At 34.4% G+C, this 22,580-nt stretch overlaps 1 protein-coding gene across 1 annotated transcript; it reads left to right on the top strand.

Annotated features, from left to right (window-relative positions):
• Positions 1-451: 451 nt before the first annotated feature.
• On the top strand, positions 452-22,183 carry LOC101513869 (callose synthase 3-like). Its single transcript, XM_004491629.4, has 43 exons — positions 452-638; positions 767-994; positions 1,101-1,201; positions 1,927-2,051; positions 2,132-2,225; positions 2,381-2,491; positions 2,573-2,689; positions 2,852-2,944; positions 3,809-3,900; positions 4,194-4,320; positions 4,872-5,009; positions 5,128-5,204; positions 5,291-5,384; positions 6,283-6,405; positions 6,519-6,636; positions 8,579-8,913; positions 9,027-9,079; positions 9,178-9,238; positions 9,837-9,918; positions 9,998-10,047; positions 10,129-10,215; positions 11,673-11,810; positions 11,893-11,987; positions 12,092-12,176; positions 12,266-12,426; positions 12,687-12,810; positions 12,904-13,010; positions 13,105-13,243; positions 13,326-13,477; positions 14,290-14,399; positions 14,503-14,634; positions 14,769-14,837; positions 14,977-15,163; positions 15,277-15,427; positions 17,684-17,803; positions 17,881-17,999; positions 18,085-18,168; positions 19,519-19,631; positions 19,709-19,938; positions 20,169-20,969; positions 21,060-21,110; positions 21,345-21,530; positions 21,779-22,183. The coding sequence occupies exons 2-43, from the start codon at positions 802-804 to the stop codon at positions 22,025-22,027; spliced, it is 5,874 nt and encodes a 1,957-aa protein (XP_004491686.1). The 5' UTR covers positions 452-638; positions 767-801; the 3' UTR covers positions 22,028-22,183.
• Positions 22,184-22,580: the final 397 nt, after the last annotated feature.

Here is a 22,580-nt window from a genome sequence, read left to right as displayed (position 1 = left end):
CCTTATTTTAAAAATCTTAAATTTTGATTTTTCAAATTTTTATACGCAAAATAATAATGTGATACATTATGATGATATAAAATCATTCAAATGAGTTAATTATTTATTTGTCATTAATTAAATTATAAAAATAAATATTTTTTGAAGTTGAAAATAATTTTTTAACTTTTTTATAATATCAAAAATATTGATCAATGACTAATTATTAAAATAAATAAAATCAAAATTATAATTTAACTAAAAAAAAGAAATCGTTAAACATTAAATTAACAAATGACAAAATTATTAGTTTGACTATGATTTCCTAAATTGAAATTTGAAACTCACCGATTGTAATTATGATTCCGGTAATATTTACTATTTCATTTATAATGAGAAATAAAAAAAAAAAAAAGAGAAAAGAAAAGAATAGAAAAACGTGTTTGTATTATGACTGGAACCGACAATAGGAACTGAGTCACTCACTTTCTCACTCTCCTTTCCTTAGCTTCGAAGTAGCTTTGTAGTTTGCACGCTACATCTCTCTCACACTCTCCTAGGGTTTCTTCCCCTCAACCAAACCCTACATTTCCACTTTCTCTCTTCTCTCCACAATCCTCAACCATTTCCATTATTAACTTCCCTTTCTTTTTCGCTCTGTACGCTACTTTTTCCTTTCTCTCTCTCTCTCGCTCTCTTTGAAAAAGTTATAGTTGCATTATTGTGTTCGCTTTTGCTGTGAATTGTGATCGTTTTTGCTGTTTTGTTTGTGTGCATTGTAATGTAGGTGAAGATAAGCGAGCAGGAAGAGTTTAATTCGGAATGTCGTCGTCTTCGAGGGGAGCAGGGCCGTCGGAACCTCCGCAACGGCGGATTATACGGACGCAAACTGCCGGAAATCTAGGAGAGTCAATATTTGACAGTGAAGTTGTTCCTTCATCTCTAGTTGAGATTGCACCTATTCTTCGTGTTGCTAATGAAGTTGAAAAGACACATCCTAGAGTTGCTTATTTATGTAAGTGATTATTTCTTCAACTTCAACTTCAATTCAACATTCCTCATTACTCATTGCTATGCTATGTTGAAGAGTTGCTGATTTTGATTTCATTGTTTTGTAATAGGTCGATTTTATGCTTTTGAGAAAGCTCATAGGTTGGACCCTACTTCAAGTGGTCGCGGTGTTCGTCAATTCAAAACAGCTCTTCTTCAACGCCTTGAAAGAGTAAAATCTTTCTTTCATATTAGCCTTATCGTCCTTATTGTTTTCGACATGTAAGGGGTTCTGCATTGCGTGATTTGTCTCTTTTTGGGAAACATAATAGATGGAGGTCCTGTATAGACAAACAACTTAATTAGGCACCTATAGTATCGATGCTTATTATAGTCTATAAGTGCAATTATTTCTATAATAAAAGATAATATAAAGTTTGTAGACACTAAAATAAGATGTTTTCATAAGCTCTCCAAAACAGTTTCAGATGTGTTTATGTCAATAAGTGCACTCAAATAAACGAAACGAAAGAGGCTCTGATGCTTGTTTGTGAGTGTTGTCCTTATAAATTGCTCTTATTTGAGAAAAGTACACAACTATGAGACATGAAATGTACTAATGAAAGTTGAAACTGAACTGAACATTGTCATCTTGTCTGTTTTCTAATTTGGGAGAACAATTAAATTTAAATAAGTTCACAAGGGTGTTCACTTGTATGCTGTCCAGCTCAGGGTGCAGTTTCTTAACATATTGCTGGTATATGGAATAGATAGTTAGTGTTCTTAACATATTGCTGGTATATGGAATAGATAGTTGCCTCTAATAACCTGTGATGCTATATAGAATGAATAGTTGTGTTGCCTTTAATATCATTCAATGGACATGATCTTCTTTAGTAACTTTAATAATTTCATGCTGCTCAGTCTCTGTATTGTTATTTGTTCCATAATTGCTAGGAAAATGATCCAACTTTGAAGGGAAGGGTTAAGAAAAGTGATGCTCGTGAGATGCAGAGTTTTTATCAACATTACTACAAAAAATATATCCAAGCTTTACAAAATGCTGCTGATAAAGCTGACCGGTAGGTTCTCTAGATAACTTTCAGTTTGATACGTTCTTTGGCGATTGTATGATGAAATGATAGTTTGTCTACTCTTTCAGCGCACAGCTTACCAAGGCATATCAGACTGCAAATGTTCTGTTTGAGGTTTTGAAGGCTGTTAACATGACCCAATCTATGGAAGTTGACCGTGAGGTTATTTTCTTTGGCTCCTATGATTTTTTATATTTTTTACATTATTGTACCCCTTTGTGTGACCCTATATTATTTATCCATATTTAATAACTCGTTAGATTTAAACTGGCTGGTATGCTATTCATATGATTGATATATTGTTGCCATTGTAATAGATTTTGGAGACACAAGATAAAGTTGCCGAGAAAACAGAGATCTTAGTCCCTTACAATATTCTTCCTCTTGATCCTGATAGTGCGAATCAGGCGATAATGAGATTTCCTGAGGCACGATCTTTAATTTCATGCATTTGTACTTCTGACCCCACCTTACTTTCGTGAAAATACTTATTCATAACTTTTTTATAGATCCAAGCTGCTGTATTTGCTCTTCGTAACACTAGGGGTCTTCTGTGGCCTAAGGACTACAAGAAAAAAAAAGACGAAGACATTTTGGATTGGCTAGGGTCGATGTTTGGATTTCAGGTAAACAAAATCAGGAACTGCAAGCTTATTTGAATAAACTTCAATCGTTTGTTTTTGATAACAAATAAACTTCAATCATTTTAAAAAGACTACTTCTGACTAATTAATTGAATTGGACTTGTTTAACCTATTCGTTCTAATATATCTTTGTGCGTAATGCAGAAGCACAATGTTGCAAATCAGAGAGAACATTTAATCTTATTACTTGCTAATGTTCACATAAGACAATTTCCAAAGCCTGATCAGCAACCCAAGGTCAGTTTTTGATTTCAAGTATTGGCACATATTAAGTTTTTACTTCTGTAGAAAGTTTTTTTTTTTTTTTTAAATGTTAAATTTAACTCTTACACCAAGAAAATGTAAAAAAAGGGTAAAAAAACAGATTAAATTTAGTTGGTCGGACCTATTTTCGTATGGTAGAACTAGAAGCTTCTATGTAGTATTTGCTTCTCTTATTGTACCCCGTCATTTCTACTTCTTCTGATACTATGGGGATATGCGAGGGTTTTACTATTTTGTTTACAGTTAAATCTCAAAGTCATATTCCATTAGTCATGTTTCATTTAATACTTAAAATTGAACATTTGCTTATACTTTACATACATGCACTTTGTTATGGTTCGGAGGGTGGGACCGGGGGAGGCTTGTTGTAGTCTTAAGGTAGGATGCTGTTGCAGCAAAAGTTCTGCACCTTTCATTTTCATTCTACCCCATTCTGAATTTTTTATGACATTGTAACTTCATTTGGGAACCATTTGCTTAAGAACTTAGGCGGTGTTTAGTTTGTTTAATTGTTTTCATTTTCGATTGATATGTTTTTGTTTATAATTAAAAAATGTCACCTTGTTTTTTGTGTTTTCATTTTTTCCATGATATTGTGAAGGAAATGGTGGGAACTAGTTTTTGTTTTTTACCATCTCGTTTGCATGTTCTTGAAAACAAGAAACTAAGTGAAAGCAAGGTGGCATTTTTATAATTATTAGTGGAAACATATCAAACGAAAATGAACGCAGAAAATAAACCGAACACCACCTGATCATTTTCTTTCAGTTTTCATCAACACAAATATGCAGCAATTTCAATTACATCTGCCCGTGACTAGTATATTTGTTTGATTAGTTGGACGAGCGTGCACTGACCGAAGTCATGAAGAAACTGTTCAAGAATTACAAAAAATGGTGCAAATATTTGGATCGGAAAAGTAGCCTTTGGTGAGTGTTTCTGTTTTCCTAATGTTAAAAGATACTATGATTACCTATTGCTGAATAGGAGCTGTCTGTTCTAGTCTACATGACAACAAGAAATATTTTGGAACTCCTCTCTTTTATATTAAGAAAGTTTGACCTGTATTATTGTTAAATCTGTATATGTACATTTAAATTGAGTTGAGAGTTTTAAATCAGAGTCTAGATCCTTATTTATACATTTTTTAACTTTCATTTCTGGCTTTGTCAAGAAATTGTTGAGTTTTCCATGTAACATGTCTAGTGGATGCACATTGCAGGTTACCTACCATACAGCAAGAAGTGCAGCAGCGCAAACTTCTATATATGGGTCTATATCTTCTAATATGGGGTGAAGCTGCCAACCTAAGATTCATGCCGGAATGCCTTTGTTATATATATCACCATGTATGCTTTGTCCTTCAAACCAATCTATGTTGTTTATTTACTTTCTCAGAATTGCTATTGTCATATTTGTTTTCCCCAATGCTTGGATTTTGATGAATCTTTGTCGTGCATTCTCTGTGTGAAGTTAATTTTGGAGATGCAGTGGGATTGGAATATTTAAATACCTGGGTAAACTAATTGATCCTTGCATATTTGTGGGTTTGCACATGCATCTGTTTGTTTCCCTATAGCTTACAACCTTTCTACCCTGTGAGTCACTGACATTATTATATGTATAATGGATGCATAAAAATTTCAAAAGATATATATTTTTGTTGTTTTCGTTTTGTATTTTTGTTATATGTAATTTTCTTTTCATGGCTGTATGTATTGGAACATAAAGTTTTCATGTCTATGTTTCACAATTTTCCTTCCATAGTTGTGTGCATGGCAGTTGCTCATGTTTCCTTTTTCCATTTTAAACAACTATGTGTCAAATGGATATTTTGATGGTAACTGATTACCTTCGTTGAATATTGACACCTGTTGTGCTCTTTTCATGATGATAATAGATGGCTTTTGAATTATATGGTATGCTTGCTGGTAATGTCAGTCCAATGACTGGCGAGAATATCAAGCCAGCTTATGGAGGTGAAGAGGAAGCTTTCTTACGGAAAGTGGTCACTCCTATCTACAACGTGATTGCAGAGGTTTTTCTCCCCAAAATCATAGCTTTCTTTTCCATCTTTTTTGAGGCTGTCACATCCACATAAAGTTAATTGTCATATTTTGCTTATGAAAGTAAATTGATTATTTTTTGCTCAAAAGGAAGCTAAAAAGAGCAAAAAGGGAAGGTCAAAGCATTCACAATGGCGGAACTATGATGATTTAAATGAATATTTCTGGTACAACTTATTATTTATGCTTTTAATTTGCTTCACACCCATTATCAGTTCCGGCCTAGGAGTTAATTTTAATAACATAATTGTAGGTCTGCTGATTGTTTTCGGTTGGGTTGGCCAATGCGTGCTGATGCCGATTTCTTTAGCCTGCCATCTGAGCGGGTGGTTTTTGACAAATCGAATGTAAGCATTGATTATTAATTTCTCTTTTCCTCGCATACATTGAATTCAATCATTTATTTTTTTCCAAAGTATTAATACGAGTAATTACATGTGCTGTTTTTTGGGGGGTCGCCTTATTCATGGTCATCTTAAATTTTGTGAATAGCTGCAAGGCTTGAGTTGTGGGTGTACAGATCCCTTTGGACTTTCATATGAGTTTGGATCATTTGAAGGACTTGAGCTTTTGGGGTGAAGGATTAGTTATTACGTTCAATGTTCTTAGGAAGCTATCATACTGGTCCTTAAACAATTCATATTAGCTTAATTTGGTTCCTCAACTTCTTCTTATGCTTGAATGCATCAATAATCGACTTAATTCTCTTTTGTTTTTCCATACATATTTATGTTAAATGGAATGTGTATAGACATAACAATTGAGAAGTCCATTGATAAAATTAGAGGATGAGGTAGCATAATGTTGACATTTATATTTTTAATGACCATATTGTTGTGTTAAAATTTCTCTTGGTTTTGGAATTCACTTTTTGCCTCTCTCCTCAAAGATTGATTTTCTTTTTGCAATTGTACATTCAGGCATCAGAAGAGAAAAATTGCATATAAGTATACTTAAAAGCGTCATTTAACAATGACCTATAGTAGAGATGGGAAAGATGCTCATTGTATTTTGTTGTGTGGACAGGAAATGATTCATGGAATGATATACAAGTTACTTATTGTTTAGATGTACCCTATTTGCTATCCGAAAAACAAAACTAGATATTCTTTGGCTCTATGCTTGGAATTTTGGATGAAATTAAGAAGGAAATGTATTGTGCTTGTTTACGATCAATGTGAAATGTTTATAAGTTTGTATATGCCACTGAGTCTCAAAGCTTTGTTGTATGACTTAAATGCATAGGATGACAAGCCGGCTAACAGAGACAGATGGGTTGGGAAAGTTAATTTCGTTGAGATAAGATCGTTTTGGCATCTTTTCAGAAGTTTTGATCGTATGTGGAGTTTTTTCATTCTGAGTTTACAGGTATCTAATTGTTTTTACATTTTGTTGCCCTTCTTCCATGTGGACATTTTTTCCCCTTCAATGCTTTGCAAAATAAAATTGATCTCTGAGAATTGTTTATTTGTTATTATCAGGCTATGATTATTGTTGCCTGGAATGGATCTGGAGATCCAACTGTGATCTTTAATGGGGATGTCTTCAAGAAGGTGTTGAGTGTGTTTATTACTGCAGCTATATTGAAGCTTGGGCAAGGTAGGCATAGCCAATTTTATTTACCCACTTGTTTGATATCTATTATGATTATGATATTATTGCTTACCTTGTCACTTTGGGATCATGCCTTATCCTTTATGCACTTAGTCGATTGTGTTAATCTGTAATGTGAACCTAATATGCCATTTTGACCCACTTTCTCAAGTCACACAATTTAAATAGCATATTAGGTTACAATTTTACAAAAGTGGGTCAAAATAGAGAGAAATGTAAACCATCATATTCAAATGGGGCCGGTGAAATAGAAGACAGCCTCAGGGGTTTTACGTGATAAAATGGTTCCTCTCAAGCTCAGTGGAAAGTTTTGTTGTACAACCATAACACCAGTAATGTTGTATAGGATGGAGTGTTGGGAGTAAACTGTTAAAAGAGAGTAAACATAGTGTAGCAGAGATGAGAATGCTACACTGGATGTGTGGAATCATATTAGATAGAATATGACTAAGAAATATAGTTTTAGAGAGAGTTAGGGCTGCACCTAATGTAGAAAAGATGGTTGAATCTAGACGTAGGTGGTTTGTGGATATGTGGAGCAGACATGTAGATTCCATTGTAAAGAAATTAGATCAAGTGTAGGGTAGCCAATTGCTAGAGGGAGAGGAAGATCAAGAAAAACTATAAGTGAAACTATCAAGATAGACCTAGACTTTGATGTATGATAGAGCATTACTACTTCATTTGGTCCGTGTAGCTGACCCCACCCAGCGTTATAAGGCCTTGTTGTTAGTGTTGTATTTAACAGCCGTTTTGAATAAATTTGAAAGGCGGTGGAACTGATTTGTAGAAGGAGAGCAGACAGTGGCAAACCGATAATAAAAACAAGTGTAATAGACAAATGACGATAATAGACTGAAGTGTTAGATGAATGTTTTCCATCCTTAGGCATCTGAGATTTGGGTTTTAGTTATCGTAGAAGTATTCTTGGATTATTATCATAGCTTTCAATAGTTAAACAAAAGGTTTTTTTTAATAGGAATGCTTATAGGTTATTTGTTTCTGGTAAAAGAAGGGTTTTCTATCAGATAGGGAAATATCATAACTGGATAATAACGCGTGTCCTCTTAAAGCAGACAAAACAAAGCCAATGTTGCATGATAAAGGATATACACTTTTAGGGGAGATCATTGGCTAAAATCTCAAAAGGAATAAGCCAGCAGCTTTCAGCTTAATGTTTGATTATAGCCTCCTGTTTGAGTTAGAACTTCCCCCCTATTTTACTTGGTATGCTTTTGCTAATTGTCATGTTGAGGAATTCTAGATTTACAGAGTGATGGGGATGACTTTGTTGAGAAAAAGGCATATGTAGTGCACTACAAGAAGTAACTATTTTTTAATCCAAACAAAGCAGGTTCCTTAATACCTTACTATAGTCTTATCGGGTGCTTTCTGTTTATCAGTGTAACATTGATCCAATATGCTCTTCTGGCTTGCCTATTAAACCGAGACAGCTAAGTCTGAACTACCTCCATAGTAAGCATTTGTGACTTCGAAGTGAACCGTCATGTTTTGTCTTGTTAGAGATATTGATCCTTGTCAGTTGTATACTGTTCCTATATATAACTTCCTGATTATGAATGAAATGTTCAGTTTAGTTGTCCTATTCTTTTCAGTGCTACTTATTAAACAACAACTTCGTTGTCTATGTAAATATTGTCCCGAATAGAAGGTGCTGTATTCAAGATGTCAGACTGAAATTTGAAAATCATTGTGGGAAGCTATTCTGAAAAACAAAAGAATGCTTTGTTTCCTTTGCTGAGTAGTTAGCAGATATTTAATATCTACCCACTAGGTGTGGTTTTTGATTTTATCAATATGTATTTCCCGTATGTTTTTCTCCCTGGAAACTAATACTCTAAGAATACTCTGTTAGTCCATAATGCGGAGGATACTCATGTTGATCTTTTTCCCCTTACTTGAGCAGCTGTTCTTGATGTGATCGTAAGTTGGAAAGCACGGCAGAGTATGTCATTGTATGTTAAATTAAGATATATTCTAAAAGTTGTCTCAGCTGCAGCATGGGTGATTGTTCTGTCAGTTACTTATGCATATACTTGGGATAATCCTCCTGGGTTTGCTCAAACTATTAAAAGTTGGTTTGGTAGCAGTTCAAGTGCGCCTTCATTATTTATTTTGGCTGTTGTTGTTTACCTGTCACCAAATATGCTTGCTGCGATATTCTTTCTCTTCCCATTCATTCGTCGCTATCTCGAGAGGTCAAACTATAGGATTGTGATGTTAATGATGTGGTGGTCACAGGTATGCAGCAATTCAACATTTCTCCCCACATTTATCTGTTCACTTGCAATCAGTTGTATGTTAACTGAGATATTTAGATTCTAACTGTGTTTATGTTGTCTTATAACTGCCAGCCTCGCCTCTATGTTGGTAGGGGAATGCATGAGAGTACATTTTCCCTTTTCAAGTAAGAACATGAAAATGAAAATTTTCATTTTCCTGTGAATGGTGTTATTTTCCAAGGTGTCTGTCTGGTTTTAATTTACCATTGTTTTTTACTGTTAGGTACACAATGTTTTGGTTCCTCCTTATAGTTACAAAATTGGCTTTCAGTTACTATATAGAGGTATGTATTGTTACTTCTATTTATGCTGAAACTCGGTATAGTGTTTCATTTCTTGCAGATGGCTGTGCTTGTAAGTTGCTTGTTCATATTCACTTCCACAATTCCACACAATTGTGGTTATAAATATGTTTAACATTTTATTTTTTGGGGCATGAATATAAAACCCTTCGTCTCATTGTTACAAAGCTTGATTATAGTTCTGCATTGTGATGTACTATTGTTAGTTTGACTGGAGTTGTCGTGTGTCTGCGTTCTGTAATAATAAATGGAGTTGTTCTTATTCTGTGTTACATCAATGAGTCATGTGCTAGTGCTTCAACAAAAGGTATACCTTGTATCTTCAGAAGCAAAACAATCATAATGATTTAAGAAACTTTTTTGATACTTTTTTCTTTCCTGGGTAGGTTTATGCCCCCCTATTTGTTTTCCTTTTCTTTTTAATAAATTTTAGCTTAAAAAAAAATCATAAATGTGTGTTTGTGACTTTGTGTGCATGCTTGACTTGTTTTGGGAGATCTCATGTCCGCCGCTGTCTCTAATCTTCTATTTTTATCAATTTTTTTCAACTTGCTTTTAACTTCCTTTCAATTTTTTATAGATAAAACCTCTGGTGGGACCTACAAAAGCTATAATGAGTGTGAAAATCACAACTTTCCAATGGCATGAATTCTTTCCCCATGGTAGTAAGCTTGAATGATCAGACTCTCATATTACACCATTTTCTCAGAAAATATTTTAAAAGTAGTTGTGTCTCTGCAGCTAGGAACAATATTGGGGTTGTAGTTGCTCTTTGGGCTCCAATTATGCTGGTATGGGTTTACGATGTATCTGATTTACTTCCTACTCTGGATATCTATAGCATAATCATTTTTCTCCTCCCTCTATTTTAGGTATACTTTATGGATACACAAATTTGGTATGCAATATTCTCGACCTTATTTGGTGGGATTTATGGTGCATTCCGTCGCCTGGGGGAGGTCAGTAGATTGTCCTATGTTATGATAAATTGTATTGTGATATGTTTTTGATCTGTGGTTTTTCTTGTTTATTTGTTATTTTTATTTCGTTGGATATACTTTGAAAGTGTTGTTGCTGTAGTAGATGTCTGTGCATAACTCAACCAATTATTTCCAGTCTGCCATTTGTAACCACATTATTTTTCAGTAGGTTACATATAACTTGGTTGTGAAAAGATGTAAAAGTGGTTGTTTTTTCCTAAGGTTTAATGTGGGCCCTTTCTATAATGTTGCAACCAAGATGTTTGACGAGCGTTTTCTTTATCTTTCTGGTGTAATCTTGAATTCATGTTTATAGAAAGTCTGATTTTAATTAGCTCTGTTACCATAAATTTGTCTTATCATAAGTCATAATATTCTTGTGTATACATGTCCATTAGTATGATGCTGTATTATTGCAGTTAAATGACCTGGGTTTCTTGGAGTACAATTCGAAATACTTATTATTGCATTAGTTTGTTTCTTCCTTTCTCAAAAATAAATTATTATAACTCGGATTTTTAATGGTGGGATTATGGTTTATTTATCTGTTTATTTATTTATTTATTTATTATTATTATTATTATTATTATTATTTTGTAATTTTAGAACATAATGGTTTAGGTCTTGTGATATCTTTTCCTTGTTGGTTCTGTTGCCGTATTTTGTGTCTGGTTGTCTCACAATTGGGTATCCGCTTTAGTAAAATTTTAGTTCTGTAGTTTGACAGGATTTTAACTTTATCCTTGTTATTACTATTAAGCAATTCTACAGTTTCTTAGATTTTTACCTCTTATAACTATTTTCAACATCAGATCTTTTGCTGCATACATTTGTTATCACATACTTCACTTTAACTTAGTGCAGCCTGGGAGTCTGTTTTAGATTTACGATTTGGGGTTTGATGAAAAGGGAAATTATGGCAATAGGTAGGAAAGGTGTATGTGATTAAATGTTATATGTGGGAGTTGTTTACCTCTTTTGATAGAAATTTATATGATCAGAATTCTAGTTCTGTGTCCAAAGAAATAACATAATTATACATTCTGTATATTTGGCTGTATTGTTCTGAACTATGTTGAAAATTTCATAAAGAATATCTCTTTGTAGACCTATTATGTAATATGTATATCTCCAAATGAGTCGATCCTTTAGTGGCCTAAATAACTATTTTTGACCTACATTTTTTCTGCCCTTAATCAATTTGACCCCTAATTATGCGATTGGACATTTTTATTTTTAATTAATCACTTTTGAATAATTCAGGACTTAATACATAGAACTATGAATTTTGAGTAAAATATCCCTTTCTCTTAACAACAACGACCAAAGTCTTTTTCCCACTATGTTAATGTAAGACCATTTTAATCTTAATTCTAATTAAATATATATTTCGTTTAAAAAGTATTTTTTTGGTGCTCTGGTTGTCCTGGTTGCAGATACGGACACTAGGAATGCTTAGGTCTCGATTTCAAACATTGCCTGGCGCCTTCAATGCCAGTTTGATTCCTGAGGAAACAACAGATGAGCCAAGAAAAAAAGGATTAAAGGCCACATTATCTCGCAGATTTACTGAGGTTAACTTCTTCCCTTTTACCATTACTTGCTTGAGTTTGTAATCTAAAATGAAATCATCTTTATTTTGGCTGATTGATACAGGTCCCATCTAACAAAGGGAAGAAAGCCGCAAGGTTTGCACAGCTGTGGAACCAAATAATTACTAGTTTTAGAGAGGAAGATCTTATTAGTGATAGGTAATGTGAGGGATGTTTTTTCCGGCTTATGATCTGATTTCTCTCTCTGGAGAGAACTATATTATTTTGTAGAGTAGTATGCTGAAAATGGTTATACTGTTCAGGGAAATGGACCTTTTGCTTGTACCTTATTGGGCTGATACTCAGTTGGACCTTATACAATGGCCCCCCTTTCTACTTGCTAGCAAGGTTTGTTTTAATACTTCTTTATGAGACTTTGCTATTACCATATCTGATGAATCATTTAGTAATTCTGTTTGTGGCTATACACACTTTAGATCCCAATTGCATTAGATATGGCCAAGGACAGCAATGGAAAGGATCGAGAGCTGACAAAAATAATTGAGGCTGACAACTACATGTTTTGCGCTGTCCGTGAGTGCTATGCTTCATTTAAGAGCATTATGATGCAGTTGGTTCGAGGGGAACGAGAGAAACCGTAAGTTGCTTGAAGCTGTTTGATGTAGTTGTTCATAGAAGGAATTGCATGTTGTTATTTGTACTTCTTTAGTGTCAGTCTGGTCTAGTATTTCTATATAGCTCCTAATTTTAAGAGACTGTGGGCCTCTTGATGAAATACTATCAGAAACAACTAGCTTTTTCGCTTTCAATGATATATCTTTTCAAGTTCAAACTGACTTCTGCAAGGTTCTTCTTTATGTTATTCATTTTTAATTTTGTTTGTATACTTAATTTCAGAGTTATAGAGTTCATGTTCAGTGAGGTAGACAAGCATATAGCGGAAGGTACATTAATAAAGGAATTCAAAATGAGTGCTCTACCTAGCCTCTATGAACAGTTTGTTCAGCTAATCAAATATTTGGTAATACTTGAACTCTCTTTTATGCAATTAAGAGTGCATTTAGTTTCTCTTCAGTGGGGTTTAAAGTCTTGCCGGTTATTGGAATTTATGCAGTTGGAAAATAATCAGAAAGATAGGGACCAAGTTGTAATTCTATTCCAGGACATGCTGGAAGTTATGACGAGAGATATAATGATGGAGGATCAGGATCAAATATTCAGGTTGAGCACTTGTAAATCCCTATGCCTGTACCTTCATCAAATGCATATCCTTCCTCCATCCCCTGATCATGACTGTATCATATTTTTTTAATAGATTGGTAGATTCAAATCATGGCGGTGCTGGACATGAAGGGATGTTTCCCCTTGAACCTGAGCCACAGCATCAGCTATTTGCATCTGAAGGTGCTATCAGGTTTCCAATTGAGCCAGTTACAGCAGCTTGGACTGAGAAGGTTTGTTACTAATTGAACTATTCTACTTAATTATTGATTAATGAAGCTTTTTTACCGACTTATTCACTATTTCTTTGGGAAGATTAAACGGCTTTTCTTGCTGCTTACTACAAAAGAATCTGCCATGGACGTACCCTCTAACTTAGAAGCAAGAAGGCGTATTTCTTTCTTCTCAAATTCATTATTTATGGACATGCCATTGGCACCAAAAGTTCGCAACATGCTTTCATTTTCGTAAGCTATCATTTAGTCCCTAATCACATGCTTGGTTTTCTTGATGAAATTTGTGAATCAGTGATAGCAAAATACCCTCCTTAAAAAAATGTGATTTGCAAGTTCCTTTTTTTTACAAATCATGTTAATTACATATGAGAAGCATTAAATTTTTGCTAATCTTTTACAATATGCATAATTAACTCTTTAGTTTGGTGTTTGTGCATTTAAGTGAATTTTGTGAAGACTTTTGTGGCAATAAGTTTTAGTTGGTAAATTTAATGAACTATGTTACTATTGTGAAAGACATGATAGAATCAAATGTTCAATTTAGTTTTCTAAGATGTTACCCATTGAAGTATCTATGTAGTTTTTTTTTTTTGACACTTCAATGTATTAACATCTATATTTCTTCTTTAAAAATCCTCCAAAATAATATCTTATACTTGATAACATTTTAAGAAACAAAATAAAACATTAAGTTTTATCAAGCCTTTCACAATAGTAACATAGTCAATTAAATTTATCAACTAAATTTTTTTGCTACAAAAGTAGAATTCGCTTTAATTCTCACATACTAAACTGAAGAGTTAATTATGCATATTATAAAAGATTAACAAATTTAATGTTTATAATCTGTAATCAACGTGAGTTGTACGAAAAGAAACTTGGAAATCACATTTTTGTTTTTGAAGGAAGAAACATAGCTGTTACTCCATCAAAAATATTAATTTGATATTAGATGCACTGAGAGTTCGTAATGATTATTTTCCCTCTGTAAAAGTTCATTTACATCTTAGTTTATATTTTTCAGTTGTGGATTTTGGTTGCAGGGTTTTAACACCGTACTACACGGAAGAGGTTCTCTTTTCGTTACATAATTTGGATTCACCAAACGAAGATGGTGTTTCAATACTATTTTATTTGCAAAAGATATTTCCAGGTTTACCATTAGCCCAAATCCCATTGCTGCATAAATGTGAAACTTCATCAGATGAGAAAAATCTAATGCATTTATTATTACCATTTTGGCTATTGATGCACAGATGAGTGGAACAACTTTCTTCAGCGAGTGAAGTGCTCCAGTGAGGAGGAACTTAAAGGGAATGAATATGAAGAGTTAGAAGAAGAGCTTCGTCTATGGGCATCATATAGAGGGCAAACTTTGACAAGAACTGGTTTTTTCTCTCAACTTCCCCCCACTCGAGCACACACACAAGCATGCTTATAATCAAGGGCTTATTTATTATTTACTTCATATATATGCTAGTTAGAATGTGATTCATCATTGCATTAATAACTATTGATGCAGTAAGGGGTATGATGTATTATAGAAAAGCTTTGGAGCTTCAAGCTTTTCTTGATATGGCCAAAGACGAAGGTGACTGTTCCTTCTTGTGAATTATTGAATGAAATTTCTTTAGCTTCATTACCTCTGTTGTTCACTGTATTATTTATTGAAACGTACAGCTTGAAGCTTTTTTATGGGGTTGTTTTGCTTTAACGTTTTGAATGGTCAGATTTGATGGAAGGCTACAAAGCCATGGAAAATTTGGATGATAACTCAAGGGGAGAAAAGTCATTGTTGACACAGTGCCAAGCAGTAGCTGATATGAAATTCACATATGTTGTATCATGCCAACAATATGGGATTGACAAGCGATCTGGTTCTCTCCGCGCACATGACATATTAAGGCTTATGACAAGGTAAGCATTGGACTGAGTAGTTTTAGTCTTGGTGCTTACTATACCTGTTTTTTAAATTGTAAAATATTGTTCTTATGCCTATTATAATTGCCTTTTATTTTTTCATTTGGCAGATACCCTTCACTTCGAGTTGCCTATATTGATGAGGTAGAAGAACCTATCAAAGACACTAAGAAAAAAATCAACAAAGTTTATTACTCTTGCTTGGTGAAGGCCATGCCGAAATCCAGTAGTCCTTCAGAGCCCGAGCAGAATCTGGACCAGGTATTTGGATTTTTTCTACTGAATGGTTCAAGGGGAACATTAAATGGTTGACCAGTTTCTTTATATCAAAGATAGTAGCTTCATGGAACTAGCCTTGATCAAAACCCTCATTTGATCATGCTCTTTGTGTCTGCTTTTATAAACTCTAATTACATGACTATATTATCAACATATTTCCAGCTGAACAATAACATTCTTAATTCAAGCCCTCTTTTGTTCAAATAAATTAGAGTCTGCTGGATCTTGTCTTCAACAAAATGACAATCACATCGATACTCTTTGTTATTCGATAAATAACGACTTGGTGGAGCTCTGTAGTCAATAGCATCCTTCACGGTCGCAATCGCAGCAATGTGTCGCATCACGGCCGCTCTGCGCTATGTCAAACGATGTTGTGGTGCAGTTTAGGGTTGTGGCTGTAGCGTCTTCGTGGCGAAATCGCAGAGAATACGAGGAAGAAACACATAAAAGGAGGCCACAACAGTTTTTTAAGAGCGCAAAGTGTAAAACACCCTCGATTTTAAAGAGTGCAAAGTCTAAAATCCCCTTGATTTTTGTCTTTTTATCTCCAGGGGAATTTTCACGACCTGTCTTCTCCAAACAGTACTAGTGTAGTGCTCTGTTTTTGAAACCTACGAAATTTCTTCTTAGCGACCGATCCCCCTGTTCCTTTCTTTCCCACGACTGATTCTTCACAAGAAAGTTTCCCTTTTCTCTGCGCCAACATTCCCTTATTCTCTGCAACCATTCTTCTCCTCCCTGTTCCTTCCATCTTGTCGACCATTATTCTGCTCTGCTTTTCAGTTTCTGTCTTCTGTCTGTTTCTGTGCTAACAGTCCCTTATTATGGCATCATCTTAGTTCTTTTCATCTCCCCTATTTTTCAGTTTCTGCTTTGGTGATTACTTATAAATATGTGTTTAGTTTTGTGCATTAATCTAAGTTTTAGCCATCATATTTGTATGGTTAAGTGCTTGTAATGTTTTTCTAGACTTCAGCGTAGTGGCCATATCACTCCACCGCTATAGTGTTTTGGGAGTCGGCCGCTATGCTACGCTATCTGCTACTTTACTACATAGTTGTGGATATATGCCTGAGATAGCTTGATTATTGTTGATATTTAAAACTAAATTGTATATTCTATACATAGGAATAGCATATTCTATTGTAGTTAATGCTGCTGACTGGATATTATTTATTTAAGAGCCTATATAATAGAGTTTCCATGGTGTAGTTTAAACACATGGTTTTTGGCATACGTCTCTTGTTTTCTCTCTTCCAACAATTGTCATGGATAACCGGTAGCAGCCCAACTTAACATGACTAACATTGGTTTCATTTGAGTTCACCACTTGATTGTACTGTAGCATAATACTCAGCTTCAGCACTACATCTTACAAATAACAGCTGCATTTTGCTTCTCGCTGTTCCTTAAGGCCACATTAGAACCTAGTACCTACACAGACACAATAAACAATTTTGAATTTTAGTTCAATAAGATGTTTAGCTTCATCTACACGTATAAAGTTTCAATTTGCATCTAAACATGATTTATGTAGCCACACCTTTTCTCTGAGCTTTCTGCAAATACTTTGTAATGCAAATTAGAGCTTTCCTATTGGTTTAAGTATGTGATGCCATAAATTGACAAAAAACTACCTAAAATATAATGTCTATCTTGATAGGGGTACATAATTCAACTTACCTGCTATTTTCATGTATGTCACTAGATCACTAAACACTACTGTCATCTATGACAGATTTTGTAAAGAACTTCATCGTTGTCTCCGATCTACTTCTCAATAGTATATTTCTGGTTGTATTTTGGAAAGCCTATGCCTCTCAGAAATGTGTGTGTGTGTGTGTGTGTGTATACAGGGACTAAAAAGTTATTTAAGTCTTTATGGTATGTATCACAAGAATTAACAAAAAGACTCCTATACTTGAGCATTTATGAATGAGTTAACTTCTTAGTTACTTAAGTTGCTAAACTTGTCTTAAATATAAATAAAACTTTTTTATGGAGATAAAATGTCTGTTTTAGTTAATTCATGCAACTTTGATCCACCTTTTTTTCAATTTATTTTTGAATAAAATTGAATACACTTTAAAACTATAAGGATACAATGTTTATTAAATTCAAGATAGTGCAAAATGATTCATACTATTTTAGCGAACTAAAATACAATTTTTTATATGAACTGCTACCTAAGATGTCATTTTTTTCTGTGATAAATTGTTTTATTTTGTCAATCAGGTCATATATAAAATAAAGCTTCCTGGACCAGCGATTTTAGGCGAAGGTAAGCCTGAAAATCAAAATCATGCCATAATTTTTACACGTGGAGAAGGCTTGCAAACAATAGATATGAACCAGGTATGATGGTGATACTGAGGAGTTTGTCATTGTAGAATTTCCTCTTGTCATTCAACTAAACTAAAAATCTTTTATAGGATAATTACATGGAAGAAGCTTTGAAAATGAGAAATTTGTTGCAAGAATTTCTTAAGAAGCATGACGGTGTGAGGTTCCCTAGTATTCTTGGACTTAGGGAGCATATATTCACTGGAAGGTTGATCCACATCAATTTAATGTTTTTTTTAAAAGTCATATCTTCTCCGTTTCTTACTATTTTCTATGTCTTGCTTTGGTTTTAGTGTTTCTTCTCTTGCATGGTTTATGTCAAATCAGGAGACAAGTTTTGTGACAATTGGTCAGAGATTGTTGGCTAATCCCTTGAGGTAAGTTCTACTGGTTCTTCGTTCCATGTGCAGGATAATAAGGACAAAAATTTGGATTTGGAATAAGCCTATGGGCTATATCTAATGTTAGAGTCACTGTCGTGCGGAGAGAGTTCTTCAAAATATATAGAGAATGAATATTAAATCTGTTAGAACTTGGTAGATGGACCTTGATATAGAACTAAGTTTTTTCATGAAAAACCAATGTTACCCTTCAATTTTAAACGTTTCAGGGGTATATTTGGTATTACTTCAAATTTCACAATTACCCTAAATTCACTTCCCCTTCTTCCTCGTTCTTCCTCTTCTTCGTTCTTCCTCATTGTCGCGTCGTTCAGCTTCAAACACCACCATCGCGGCACCTTCAACTTCGAACACCACCAGGCTTCATTCGTCCTCTGTTATTTTCTTCCTTCCTTCTTTCTGATTTTTTTATTTAGTTTTTTTTTTCTCTTGTTACTTCCTTCTTTTTTTTTTCTCTTTAGTTTTTCTTTTTCTTTTGTTACTTATTTCCTTCTTTTTCTTTTGTGGCTTACTTCCATCCTTCTTTCTCTGTTTTTTTCTACTTCCTTTCTTTCTCTGCTTGTTCTGCAAACAGCCATGGCAATACCATCTGCAACCCGCTAATTATGCATATTTATGAATGTTTATGAGTTTGAGACATTGTTTAAAATGCATATTTATATAGTACTATTCATGTAGTTTGTTCAAAAAATAGAGGTATTCACGGTATCCTGCAGCCTGCTATCCCAGTTGCTGGGGTTGGCCGCAATGCGCCGCTATCCGCGATTAATTACCTAGATATAAATAATTTGTGATCCTATTTGTCGTTTTTTTTTATCTAAATTGAAATCAACTTTTCTGTTTTAATTTGAATCAGTCCTTTTGACTTATGGTTTTGTAAATGATTATGATGCATAGGTACGGGTACTGGTATGGGTACAAATACTGTATTTTGCAATATATAAAGGTGCCATACGTCAATAAAAAACAATTTTTTTTTAATATAATTTAGCTAAGAGAGCTAAATTGTTCAATTCATAATACAAAATTACAATAAAAGGTTTAAAAAGTCCTAAATTGTGTTTGAATACACCAACAAATAAACTCAAATACACAAATATTATATTAAAATAAGAAAATCGTCAATTTTACTCATAATAAAATAATGAGAAAAAACAGAGTACCTACAAGTACGGTAGGAGTACTGGTACCGAGTAAGTACCTGGTACAGGTACTTCACCATTTTAGGAGTACCCATACTTCATAGTAAATAATATGTTAGATTTCTTCAGGATGTTTCTTGGGAGGATTGAAAGTGTAAATCTTCCCATTTTTCTGCTTATGCAGGGTTCGTTTCCACTATGGTCATCCTGATGTCTTTGATAGGCTTTTTCACCTGACAAGAGGGGGTGTCAGTAAAGCCTCCAAGGTTATCAATCTAAGTGAAGATATTTTTGCTGGTACAGTATTGTTCAATTCCTCTTTATTTTAATTGTATTTGATTGTGTATTTATTGGAAATTTTCTGTTGCTTTCAGGCTTCAACTCTACACTCCGAGAAGGGAGTGTTACTCATCATGAGTACATACAAGTTGGGAAGGGAAGAGATGTGGGTCTCAACCAAATTTCAATGTTTGAAGCAAAGATAGCTAATGGAAATGGAGAGCAGACACTAAGTCGAGATGTATACCGGCTTGGGCACCGTTTTGACTTCTTCAGAATGTTGTCCTGTTATTTTACTACAGTTGGATTTTATTTCAGTACTCTTGTATGTATCACCAGAGATAACTTTGACTGGCATATTATTCATGTTTTCTTCTCTTATTTTTAACTATAATGACCCCTAGTTAGATCTATGGGGGAATGGAAAATAGCAGGCAGGGAATTGTACCCACTAGCTAACTGCTTCCCCCTGATCATAGAGTCACTCTGGTCATATTGTGTTAGTTTTTTATCATGGGTTTCTGATTCTCTTTCTTCCACATCAATTTTTTGCAGATAACTGTTCTCACTGTATATGTATTCCTATATGGTCGCCTCTATCTTGTTCTCAGTGGGCTTGAAGAAGGTTTGAGTACACAAAAAGCCATTCGGGACAATAAGCCTCTTCAAGTGGCTCTTGCTTCTCAGTCATTTGTTCAAATTGGGTTTTTAATGGCCTTGCCGATGCTGATGGAAATTGGCTTGGAAAGGGGCTTCCGAACTGCACTTAGTGAGTTTATATTGATGCAGTTGCAGTTGGCTCCAGTATTCTTCACGTTTTCCCTAGGGACCAAGACTCACTATTTTGGAAGGACATTGCTTCATGGAGGTGCAAAATATAGATCCACTGGTAGAGGGTTTGTGGTTTTCCATGCTAAGTTTGCTGACAATTATAGGCTTTATTCCCGAAGCCACTTTGTCAAGGGTATTGAGCTCATGATATTGCTTGTTATTTATCAAATTTTTGGTCATTCATATAGAGGCGCTGTTGCATATGTATTGATTACTGTATCAATGTGGTTTATGGTGGGAACCTGGCTGTTTGCTCCATTCTTGTTCAATCCCTCTGGGTTTGAATGGCAAAAAATTGTTGATGATTGGACTGATTGGAATAAATGGATTAGTAATCGAGGAGGAATAGGTGTTCTACCTGAAAAAAGTTGGGAATCTTGGTGGGAAGAGGAACAAGATCATCTCCAGTATTCAGGAATCCGGGGAATCATAGTGGAGATATTGCTATCACTGCGATTTTTTATCTACCAATATGGTCTTGTATATCACTTGAATATTACAAAGAAGGGCTCAAAAAGTTTTCTGGTAAGTCTTGATTTATGTTGTCTGTTTTCTTTTATTTCCACATACTTTTGTTAGTGAGTGGAGTAATGAAAAGCTTTCCTTGGCTAACAGGTCTATGGCATTTCGTGGTTGGTGATCTTTGTAATATTATTTGTCATGAAGGTTAGTAGCTGGCTGCCACCTAACTTTAGGGATATGGTATTATTATACATGCTTCCCCGTCGTGCACCTTATATTCTCTCACTAGATCCTTTGCTCGATGGTCTTTTTTGTTTCAATAGAGTTTTTCTTATTGAATTTAGTAAAATACAGATTGCTTGTTCATTTCTTGCCTACGAAATGTATACTAAGTTTCTTATTGTTTGACAAATTTCAATTTTTTTCCTGTTATGTCAGACTGTATCTGTTGGGAGGCGTAAATTCAGTGCAAATTTTCAGCTTGTCTTCCGGTTAATCAAGGGGATGATATTCGTGACTTTCGTCTCGATTCTCGTCATTTTAATTGCCCTTCCACATATGACATTGCAAGACATTGTTGTTTGCGTTCTTGCATTCATGCCAACTGGTTGGGGAATATTACAGGTAAATTTTCTCTCCAATTCATCCCTATCAAATCCATGAATATTATTTCAGAGAGGGGTTGACATATTGCTCAATTTTTTATTTTATTTTATTTTATATATTTGTGAAGGCTTGGAATTGCAAAGCCCTATTGGGAGATTATATTATATTATTTCACATATCTCATCTATTTTGAAAATGTTGAAGTCATAAAAACACACTTTTCTTTAAAATGTGATACAAATAATTGTTGTTACTGTATTTTGCAGATTGCGCAGGCATTAAAACCCATAGTACGCCGCGCTGGATTTTGGGGATCAGTAAAAACTCTTGCTCGCGGATATGAGATTGTCATGGGTTTGCTTTTGTTCACTCCTGTTGCTTTCCTGGCTTGGTTTCCTTTTGTTTCAGAATTTCAAACCCGTATGCTGTTCAACCAAGCGTTCAGCAGAGGTTTGCAAATTTCTCGTATTCTTGGAGGCCAAAGGAAGGAACGCTCTTCTCGCAACAAAGAATAGTCTGTCTACAAAAGGCTTTATCGTTGTTAAGAGGCTGAAATCCTTTGTAGCAATTTGTAAATAGTTGTAACTGTGAATGTGTCTAATTCTAGGCTTCACTTCTTATAGCATTGGATTGTTGTACTCAAACATCAATGGAAGGTGCTATTATTTGAATTTGGCTTCATCTCTTTTATTCCTTGCTCAAAAATGATTTCGTCAGGTCCCATTTCTTGAATGCATTTGAGTGCTTGGTATAAACCCACTGCCTCTATCTCGTGCCCCTTTAAATGTATTTCTAGTGCCCCTTTAAATGTATTTCTAATCAATGTTGCTTTTTTTGTTACTTAGTTAATTAAATGCAAGTATGAATTGAAATAGCTTGTTGGGATATAAGTTCGAGTATGCGTTTGTTTTTTTAAATGTGAATACCTGTAAATAGTGTATACTCTTGATACTATACTAAATTGTTGGTGTCTAATTCATTTGACATTATTTTTGTTATATATGAGATTTTAAATTTTTCCAGTATGGCGCACACGTTTTTTTTCTACACATGACATACTTTCCCTTG

The sequence above is a fragment of the Cicer arietinum genome, chromosome 3 (assembly GCF_000331145.2).
Source record: "Cicer arietinum cultivar CDC Frontier isolate Library 1 chromosome 3, Cicar.CDCFrontier_v2.0, whole genome shotgun sequence".
In the NCBI taxonomy this organism is placed as follows: Eukaryota; Viridiplantae; Streptophyta; class Magnoliopsida; order Fabales; family Fabaceae; genus Cicer; species Cicer arietinum.
The sequence above is the reverse complement of the archived record's forward strand: the minus strand, read 5'-3'. Positions and strand labels throughout refer to the sequence as shown.

What these genes read in the sequence shown, in the direction of transcription:
- LOC101513869 (XM_004491629.4), top strand. Translation starts at nt 802, where the DNA reads ATGTCGTCGTCTTCGAGGGGAGCAGGGCCGTCGGAACCTCCGCAACGG. An exon ending in CGAGGGGAACGAGAGAAACC is followed by an intron (nt 12,427 to 12,686) that starts GTAAGTTGCTTG and finishes ACTTAATTTCAG; the next exon opens with AGTTATAGAGTTCATGTTCA. An exon ending in CGCAACATGCTTTCATTTTC is followed by an intron (nt 13,478 to 14,289) that starts GTAAGCTATCAT and finishes TTTTGGTTGCAG; the next exon opens with GGTTTTAACACCGTACTACA.